This window comes from Tasmannia lanceolata, unplaced genomic scaffold (assembly GCF_043159265.1).
Source record: "Tasmannia lanceolata isolate RefF3 unplaced genomic scaffold, GAP_Taslan_0.1 ptg000044l, whole genome shotgun sequence".
NCBI classification, from domain to species: Eukaryota; Viridiplantae; Streptophyta; class Magnoliopsida; order Canellales; family Winteraceae; genus Tasmannia; species Tasmannia lanceolata.
The window spans coordinates 5092251-5102753 of record NW_027518721.1 but is presented as its reverse complement, the minus strand read 5'-3'; the positions used below and the strand labels follow the sequence as shown (position 1 = coordinate 5102753).

General features: G+C 37.7%; 1 protein-coding gene across 2 annotated transcripts; it reads left to right on the top strand.

Moving 5' to 3' along the window:
• Positions 1 to 250: 250 nt before the first annotated feature.
• On the top strand, positions 251 to 9589 carry LOC143863712 (binding partner of ACD11 1-like). Of its 2 annotated transcripts, XM_077374469.1 has the most exons (6): positions 252 to 480; positions 6100 to 6183; positions 6695 to 6798; positions 6881 to 6956; positions 7115 to 7198; positions 8854 to 9589. In XM_077374469.1, the coding sequence occupies exons 1-6, from the start codon at positions 475 to 477 to the stop codon at positions 9415 to 9417; spliced, it is 918 nt and encodes a 305-aa protein (XP_077230584.1). In that variant the 5' UTR covers positions 252 to 474; the 3' UTR covers positions 9418 to 9589. The 2 variants fall into 2 exon arrangements, with proteins under 2 accessions (XP_077230585.1, XP_077230584.1); XM_077374470.1 differs by lacking the exon at positions 6100 to 6183 and having other exon boundaries at positions 251 to 480.
• The last annotated feature ends 914 nt before the right edge of the window (positions 9590 to 10503 follow it).

Here is a 10503-nt window from a genome sequence, read left to right as displayed (position 1 = left end):
TATGTCAAATCACGTTAACAGGGGGTGTGCAAGTACCGCGGAGGGGGTGAAAATATCATCACCCAATGATAAATCCTCACCAACTTAGGGTAATTACTAATTAGCACCACTTTAACCTCAATTGACGTGAATAAAAGCCTGAAAGCCTGCCACATCCTACCTTTTTACCAACTTTTTGACGCGAATTCACAGTCCAAGGGTGCGAATTATCCTAGAGAGGGTGCGGACTTATCATCTCCCTTTCCGAAATGAGCCAGCGACTTTGCCGACGAACACACACCACTCCTGAAAAATACGAATTCTCACTGGCTAAAGGGGCGGTCGTTACTAAAGTAAAACCCTACGAATTCGGAAATATTCTTTCCCCCCATTTTCTCGATTTTCCTCCCCCTTTCTCTTTCTGTGTAATTTTCTCTAAGCCATTGCCCTAGCTCCAAATCCCTTGATTTCGATTTGTTCAATAACAATCTTCAAATGTCGGTGAGTTGAAATCCTCGCCTTTAATCTGATTTTTTCTACAATGCTCGAGATCTGAGATGGTAGTTTCTTCTAATTTTAGAGAAAATGCGTTTAATAGAGTGTTTTTTTAGATCTGTTGATGTTGTTAATTTGATTTTTTTTGTTGACGATGTAAATTTAGGTTGTATAGTCGAAATTTTCGCCTTTAATCTGATTTTTTGTAATGCTCCAGATCTGAGATTTTTCTTACATTTTTTTATTGTATTTTCTTCTAATTTTAGAGGAAATGCGTTTACCAGAGCCTTTTTTTAGATCTGTTGATGTTGTTAATTGGATTTTGTTTGTTGTAAATTTGTGTTTTTTGTTGACGATGTAAATTTAGGTTGAATATTTTCGCCTTTAATCTGATTGTTTATAATGCTCCAGATCTGAGATTTTTTGGACATTTTTTCATTGTATTTTCTTCTAATTTTTGAGAAAATGTGTTTGCCAGAGCGTTTTTTAGATCTATTGATGATGTTAATTGGATTTTGTTTGATGTAAATTTGTGTTTTTTGTTGACGATGTAAATTTAGGTTGTATAGTCGAAATTTTCGCCTTTAATCTGATTGTTTGTATTGCTCCGGATCTGAGATTTTTTGGACATTTTTTTTTCATTGTATTTTCTTCTAATTCTAGAGAAAATGAGTTTACCAGAGTGTCTTTTAGATCCATTGATGTTGTTAATTGGATTTTGTTTGGTGTAAATTTGTGTTTTTTTGTTGACGATGTAAATTTTGGTTGTATTGTCGAAATTTTCATTGTAATGCTCCAGATCGTTCGGACAATTTTTCATTGTATTTTCTTCTCATTTTTGAGAAAATTCTTTTACCAGAGCCTTATTTAGATCTGTTGATGTTGTTAATTGGATTTTTTGCTGTTGTAAGGTTGTGTTTTTGTTGATGATGTGAATTTAGGTTGCAATGAATCTAGTACCTTGTTTCTGGATTCTGAATCTCGTGTGAGATCTGCGAGTTTAGTTGCCTTTGCTTTGCTGAACCGATTGTAAGATAATGCCACAAAGTCATTAGGAGTTAGCTTTCCTTTTGGATTTGTAGGCAAATTTACTGATGGCGTCTGTAAAATGATTTTCTTAATCCTTGGAAAATTATTTGTCTGCTGTTTGAATTGGGTTGCATTATTGTTTCTTTGTTATTGGGTTCAGTAATTTTAATGGAATGGGGTGGTAATTGAGAGATTCCTAGTGAGCCTTCTAATGGTTGGATTGTTGAATGTCTCTTTTTTTGGAGGAGAGTGCAGTCACTTGGATTAGATCAGATATTCCGGAGTCCAGTATGTGCGGAAAAACCTGGTCGGACAACAAATAATCCTCTGATCAAATAACAAAACCACAACAAAGGCAAACTAAAAGCAACCACAATAATCACAAGAGAACAACCCACAAAGAGAACACATATGAATTTACGTGGTCCGGCACAAGCCTACATCCATGTGAGATCACTTCTTCTACTATTAGAGAAAAGATAACAAGATTACAAAAGCGGGATTAGCACAATTACATAAATCCGTAACCCTCTTTGCTATTCCATGGACATCCTTCTCTCCCGAACCACTTTCTTTAACGAAGAAAGAAAACTGATGTAGGATGGTTCCCAGCATATTCTAGACTATTCTTGATTTCTAGCATTTTTATTTTGTTTGCCTTAGTTTCTAGCACATTCTAGGATATTCTTCTATTTTAAGGATTCTAACTTGGGTAGGAAGCAATGGTGTAGTACCTATAAATATAGGACAAGAGAGCTGTATTAGACCCAATTGAATAAAATTATTTCTATTGCTTCTTCCCTTGTGGATTCAAGAGTTTTTTTTTTTTTTTTTTTTTAATTTTTAAATCAAGAAGACGGTGTTCTTCTTCTACCGGGTTGAAGACGGTGATCTTCGCCTATCCGGCACCCTTCCGCCTACGTCAAAGTGGTATCAGAGCGAGGTCTCTCCTCGGATCGGACCTGCTTGCGTCCGCCATTAAACACTATCAACCAAGAAGTCCGGATTTATGATGCGGATTTCTCGCACAAGCAAGTTTTCCTAATCTTTACCCAAGTTCAGTTCTTCAATATCATTCTCCATCCTCTTTTCATCCATCTTTCCATCATTTTCTAACCCATTAACTTCAGCCCCCAAAACTTACAAGTCCCACCCGTAGATTTCACACCCAATCTTCTCTTGACACTCCTTTTCACTCTTGTTTTAGCAACCGTCAAAACAGCAGCCTATTCTTGCAGCCATTACACCTTCAAACAGCCCCACCCTCCTATTTACCCGAAACCCAAATCGCAAGCCACCCCTTTGCGGAACTCCACTTTCCATACAATTAGGTGGCTTCTTTTACCGGAGATTGTGCTTCACGCTTCCTTGAAACCCAACCCTAAATCCAAGCCCAATATCCCCTAAAGAATAGCAACATCTTTCCCTCAAAACCCCTTGAATTTAAACGCCTAACAGCAGCCCCTTAACCATAGGAGAAAAAACACTCGAATACTCCCTTTCTCCTCATGATTTTCAGCCCATTCGATTCATCGAAACTGTTTTGCACTTTGCCACCTTTCCATCTCCCTACAAAATATCCATGCTAAACTGATATCCCTATTAATTAGCACAACTGCACAACCCACTTTCCCAAAATCAAACGAAATCCTCCATGTCCTCTTTTGTAGCCTAAATATAGCTTTCAGATCCCTAATTTTCTGCTCCATCAATTCCCCAAATAATAGCCGCAATACATCCCCTTTAGATTTCATGGAAATTTTGAGCTCTAGCTTTCCTTTTTTTTGTTTGTTTGGAAAAGGGTTATAAATAACAGCTACCATACCTATTTAATAGCTGTCATTGCTTTATTTATCCGTAGCTTAGCATTTTGTCCCTTTCCATAAAGAATCCATTTCCTTATGTAAACAAGAGACTTGTCCTTACTCATATGTCAGTCAACACCCCTTCTCTTACCTCTTAGATGATAACACCTCTTTCCCAAGGTTACACACCTCATAAAACCATCTATAATCATTAATCCAAAACCTACATAATTGCCGATTGTATCTCAGCCGTAAATCTCTTATAAATCAGTATTTACCTCCTATTCCGCACGCTGCGCTATGCCAAAGTGGTATCAAAGCGATGTAACAAAAAATTAGGCGAAGATCACTGTCTTCAACCTGGTAGAAGAACACCGTCTTCTTGATAAAAAAACTCTTGAATCCACAAGAGGAAACCTTGAATCCACAGGGAATAATTTTATTCATTTATAGGTACTACACTATTGCTTCCTACCCAAGTTAGAATCCTTAAAATAGAAGAATATCCTAGAATTTTCTAGAATGTGCTAGAAACTAAGGCAAACAAAATAGAAAATGCTAGGAATCAAGAATAGTCTAGAATGTGCTAGAACCCGTTCTACATCATATCCCCTCCGCTTAAAGAACACTCGTCCTCGAGTTTAGACAAAAATGGAGAGAAAAAATGAAAATTTTGCCCCGTTGTGGAACAGATCTGTGCTGATGAATTGCTCTCTTCGACTTTGAATTAAAATCATTTCCATCGAATCAGGTACTTCCATCTGCCTGGTAATTCGGTATGTGTGGAGGACTTGTTTCGACAAGAAATCACGGTCTCTATAAACTCTTTGATCCTGGGTTGTTGAGGTAGAAAGTATCCTTCACTTTGCTCGGTATGAACGACGTTGTCATAGAGAAGGGGTAAATCTCCTTCTGTCATCTCTGACTCGTGCCTTGCAACTAAGAATTTCATCACGGCGTTCCGACGAATAATTCGTGCTCTCCATGCTCTCTGAATAATGTTGGCGGCGTATTTTGTGCACAAGTAATCAACTCGGGGGATCGTTTGTCGCCACCAACTCTGAATCTTTATTGCAGAATTGGCGTACTTCTTAAATTCTCTTCTAGCCTGGTACATGCGCCAAGTCTTTTGAATTAGAAGACCAAAAAGATTATTGGACTCAAAATTAAACATAATTTTGACTCCAATAATCAGTTTTGGGCTCTCAATCGGTTCTCTCAAATGAATAGGGCCGATATGTAATTTTCAGCCCAAATGTGAGCCTCAATTAGTTTTGAATTGTCTGTTGTTGGGGTGCGTACCCGGTACGCACCAAGGGAGTACCCGGGCACGCCCGCATCCAATACACACCCGATACGGGTGTGTGAGCCTCCGATAGTACCCGTGCTTCCTTGCTGAAGCCTATGGGGAGTCAGGACATTGTGAAAAATGCATGGTAACCAAGGTTTTTTCAGTTCCTAATGCCTAATTCAGATTTACATAGGTGTTTTCTTGTATTTTGGTGTCAATTCATGGTCTTTCTTGTAAGTTAGATTGCTTCACACCTGTTTTATTTATTCTTTTAGGAGTTAAGATCCTCTGAGGTTTGCTTGAGTCAGCACTGGGCACTGCCTTGTATAATACTGGCACTCTTAATGGAGGATTCTCACTCTGTGTCTTTTAGTGGTTGAATCAGAACTAAGATCTTCATACAGTCTTCTTAGGGTTTACTGAAAAGTTTCATATGTAAGTCAACCATATTCAGGCATTACGTGCATTGTTTTTGTCGGCATTGTGGTCTTGCTGCTCATAGTGCATGCATTTATAAATAGCTTTGTAGTTTAAGGTTAACTGAATTTAGAGTGTGCATGACTACTTTTTTTCTGTATGTTTGTTCGTTCATAGTGTTCCACATCGACTAGATTCATTTTTGGTCCTCAACATAAAGAGCTTTCGGTATCCAATTTAGATGTCCATAAGTCATCAAACCATTTTCCCGTCCATTAGTGGGATCTCTGTGCCATAGAATTCCTTGGAACCGTGTCAATAAAGTCGTTGTTGTTACTCATTTACTAACATTTGATTTTGGTTATTTACTACTTCCATGTTTCGTTTTTCTATGTGTAGCATTCAGTCCACATCTTTTGTTCTTTTGCTGTAACATTTGCATGGGAAATTTGGATGCCCCTCTTGGGCTGTCAAGAGGATGGAGAAGTAAAAGATATTGGGGTACGTGTGCCTCTATGGGTTGAAAGTCATTACATAAATCAGAGGCCTGGGATGGAAAAAGTTGGAAGGGCTTATTGGATTGTCTTCTGATATCCGTATGCTCTTGTCTGATGTAGGGTTTGAATCTCTTTCTTTAGTATTCCTAATTTGATGAAAATTTAGCATTTGTGTTGTTGTTGTTGTTGTTGTTACAGTTGATGTTTTTTGGTTCATGCCTTCATGGAGTTAATAAAGTGACGGAAGATGCTTGGAAACAGAACGACAGTAGTTAGGAATAGTATTCCACCATTGGATTTTTTGCTCCCTTACGGTAGAAATTTGTCGGTCTCCTCATTTGTGGACAAACCTTTATCCCCCGAATATTGTTTTTGGAGTCTGGATTCTATTACTTCTCACTAACCTTTGTTCAGTATTTTGTTCGAACTTACTTACAGTTAGTTGGACGTACAACAGTAGACTTGCTTCATATCATGCCATTTTGAAAAACTTTAGCCAGTTCATTTATCTTTGTTTCCTGTCTATGCTAATTATTTTTTGTTTTGTCCTCTATAAGAAGCACCTAATTGAGCATGTCATGTGCAGGTCCCAATGGACCACAGCGATCCGAGGATGGGAATTGATCCCCAGTTGACCGTTACACCAAATTGGACAATCAATGTTTCAGAAGTGAGAGTAACTTATTTGGAACCCCATTAATTGGTGAAAATTATAATGTCACTTTAGTCTAGCTGGAGTTTCCCAACTGAGGCAACAGAATGTGCATCTGCTGTATTTCTTGTTTCCCTTGAATGATGCTGATGCGTTTATATTCTGACTGTGTTGGTGATGAAACCAATTGGGAGGGCGTAGAAAATGAAACCACTGATTGAATTACTGGAATTTATGTCTAATATCTCATTCTATCTGTCGATTTGTCCTGTCTAGTTGCAAAGGTTTAAATTACTTTTTTCCCTTTCTCCTTATTGGCCCTCATGCAGTATTAGTTTGCATTTGGATGTTGCTATAAGCAGTTTTCACCTGTCATTTCTTTGAATTTTTGACTGAAATCTGCCTTAGATTCAATTATAGAAGGCATTTGTACCTAATATACTTTTGATGAGTTGAATTGGCATTTTCTATTTCGATCTGTTGGTAAGAAGTACAGTGTTCATCCACCCTCTATTGTTTCATGCTACAGATAAAAACAGTGAAAGTAAGCAATATTTCTCTAGGTGCATCTGATCGTGACATCAAAGAATTCTTTTCATTCTCTGGTGACATCCAATATATTGAAGTGCTAAGGTAAGTGTTATTTCATCTGTTCTGTTCTTATGTTTTCTTATAAAAGTTAATTCTGAATAATTCGGCCCTTCACTTATTGCAGTGAATCTGAAGTGTCTCAGGTCGCATATGTTACCTTCAAGGAGTCACAAGGAGCAGACACAGCAATGCTTTTGTCGGTGTGTTAATGGTCCATAATTCGTATCTATACTTTTTATGCCTAAACCTTTGGAATGGATTTTCTTATGCGTAGTCTTTTAGGATTCTTGCGTGCAAGACCCGTTTTCCAACCTGGAATTCGACTCGTGGTCCATCTCATTTATGTATATTGTTGCAGGGAGCTACTATAGTTGATCGTTCTGTCACCGTAACTCCAGTCGAAAATTATCAGCTGCCTCCTTCAGTGTTTCCACCACCTTCGGTAAATTTTAAGATTTTCTTGTTCCTAAACCTTCTTGTACATTCTCTTTATCGTAATAAAGTTCTTGTTGCTGATGAAGAAAAAGAAGGGATGAAAAGAAGGCTGCTATTGTCTTCTGATTTTCAAGAATTCTGAGGGAAATAACTGGGCATGGTCATAAGTTAAGATTAATAAAGTGGCATGTCTGTCTTTTAACTTTCAACTGTTCACTTGGCTACTTGCTAGAGAAGGAGTTGTGAGGGATAGAGTGGAGCTCTTCGACTTTCTTCCCCCTTAGCTACTTTGTTTTTCTGTATTTCTGCTGTATTTTTTTGGGTTGATAGGCCCTTTTATTTCTTGTATTTCAGGGACCTTCTCGGTCTCAGTTTCTTTTAATTAAATTCACCACGATTCAAAAAAAAAAAAAAATTTCAACTGTTCACTATTTCCTTCCTATAATCTTATGTCATATCCTGGAGAATGTCACTGGTGCAGATCATGGGTGATAAATGACATGAATAACCTATCTTTGTTCGAAAGTTACAATTCTATCCAGTGATCATAGTCACAAAATACTCCGATTTTATCACTGCATTTTGATAAAATGACAAAACCCAAAATGATCCTGAGATTTTAAAAAATATCGTGATATTTTCATTTTTATTACTTAGAATGAAAGGTATTGTGATAATGTTATGATTTTTTTTTAAAATATGTTCAATTATTTTTTTTTCAGTTTTTTACGTATATAAACCCGAAAGTTTTTCCCTATAGAAATGGTCATGCCACCAAAACATAGGCTACCTGTTTTGTACCCTGTTAGGCGGCTGTTTTTAGTGCTGCATGCACCCAAGGACAAGTGTTCAATGATTTCAAACATCATTCTTCATGTCTATGTTTCCTGCTCCTCATTCCCACCACAAATCAGTTAAGTCAGGTGGTGGGAATTATGATTGCAAAAGAAAAATAAGTAATGACAAATTTATTAAAAAAATTGGGTAGTGTATATAATGATATTACTATGGAGTATGGACTACAAACTACCGTTTCTTTTAATTCTACTAACGAATCTGATACTTTATCCGTTCAAATGTTTAAACCATGATATAGTCATAACATCATTAGATTTATTCTTTTCGCTAACTTCTGATAGTACGCCCCATATCTGATGAAATGAACAGTTCCCTTCCATTTCAGAAAATAACCAAAATTCTTCAAAGAACAATCTTGGAACATTCTATCTTTTGTCAATAAACTCTGTAATCTGACATGTCCATCTGCAGATTCATACAGTTCCTAATGCCGGTTTCTGCTATTTGGCCCATATTCAGAGTTTTTTATCTTTTCCATAATTCCGTTCTCTAGACACATAATTACTGGTCAAATTCCATAATTCCTTTCATTTTTGTTTAGAATCTCAGTACTATGTCATTACTCAAAATACTCGAAAGAATTTCTGACCAATGTCAGTTTACGCTTATGAATGTTGAAGTATAAATGATTAAATAACACCAAGTTTAACATCTTAAGCTTTTGGAGTAATTGGTTGCTTTACACTGACTACTACCCAGTTTTAAAGCTCATTGTATCTATGTATATATTTGCACATTTATGTGTGTGAATATGAAGGCAAAGCTGATATTTCATTTCTTTTCTGATCTTCGACCCCTTTGAAGGAGAGGAAGTTATCTACAGTTAAAAAGGCTGAGTATGTGGTGAGCAGCATGCTTGCAAAGGGCTTTGTCCTGGGGAAAGACGCAATACACAAGGCAAAGAACTTTGACGAGCGACTCCACTTGACATCAAATGCTTCAGCCACGGTGGTCTCCCTTGACCGAAAGATTGGCCTAAGTGAGAAGCTAAGCATAGGGACATCCGTGGTCAATGAGAAGGTAAGGGAGGTGGACGAGCTCTTCCAAGTGTCCGGAAAAACAAGGTCCGCCATTTCCATTGTAGAGCAAAAGGCGAGTAGTGCGGGTTCGGCCATAATGAGCAACCCTTATGTCTCAACAGGGGCTTCTTGGGTTTCAAGCGCCTTTAATATGGTGGCTAAGGCGGCCGGGGATGTGAGCTTGATGACCAAGGAGAAGGTGGAGAAGGCGGAGGAGGAGAAGAAGGAAATCATTTATAGGGAGAGGAAGGAGATTGTTAACAACTTTGCGCAGATTCATCTTGATGAGGGGGAGCCTCCCATAGTTGCTATTGATTCTTCTGATGATAGTAAGCTTCGCATCATTTAATTGTTGGGGTTTGAAGTTTTCTTAAAATTCATTTTATTTTTGATGTGTGATTTTGTTGGGAGGGAGATGACAGTTTAGTTGGTTAAGATAGGAAGTGTTTTTGTAGAGATGGATTGATTGTTTGTATCATTGCCACGTGGAATATTCTTAGATATGTTGTTTCTCCACTGGATTATACAGTGTTTTTTTTTTTTCTGTTAACATTTCTGCTTTTTTTTTTTTTTTTTTTTAATTTTTACATGGTGAGATTTTATTATAAATCCAAACACACGACTGAGGAAGAAGTTGACGCAAAGAAACCCACCGTTGGCTCTTCGGCATAAAGTCACGGGTATGCTCCCTGTTGACGAGTGTTCGAACCCTCCCCCGACTTACCTGATACACGTGGTGAGTGGGTCGTTGTGTGTATCCGTAGGGACTAGTCCTACTCCCGAAGGGGGTGGGGACATGCTACATCATAAAAAAAAAGTTGACGCAAAGAGTACAAGAGGTTTCTTTTTTCTTATTTGGACCTTTTGTAAATAAGGATTTCACACTCAGAGTAAAGCCCTATTTGTTTTGAATTTTGAGAACCGATTGTGAATCCAAAAATGATTATTGGACTCAAAATTAAGTAAGCCCATCAGGCCATGTCTGTTTTGGATTTTCAGAATCGATAGTGATTCCCAAACTGATTATTGGACTCAATCGATTATGTTCGGCCATAATGAGCAACCACAAGGCCTTCTTGATGACAAAAGAGGTGGAGAAGGCCTAGGAGGAGGAGAAGGTTGTTAACAACTTCGTAAATATTCTAGATATGTGTGAGTTTCTCCACTGGATTACTCTCTTCATTTTCTGAACTTTTCTCAACCTATCCTAGCTAATGCTCTCTTTAGTATTTATCCCATTGGAGGTCAGATTTTACACCCAATATCTTCCACACTTCCTATCTCTCTCTCTCTCTCAACACTTGAAAAACTACAATTCCATGGAAAAATTTTCATGGCAGCCAAACATTTCATAAACGTAAATTTGCATCCCATAATCAGTTTTGGACTCACAATCGGTTCTCAAAATTCAAAACAAGCAGGGCCTAGGGGTTTC

Coding starts and splice junctions, on each gene's coding strand:
- LOC143863712 (XM_077374469.1), top strand. Junction 6,799..6,880: donor CAATATATTGAAGTGCTAAG/GTAAGTGTTATT, acceptor CACTTATTGCAG/TGAATCTGAAGTGTCTCAGG. Junction 6,957..7,114: donor ACACAGCAATGCTTTTGTCG/GTGTGTTAATGG, acceptor ATATTGTTGCAG/GGAGCTACTATAGTTGATCG.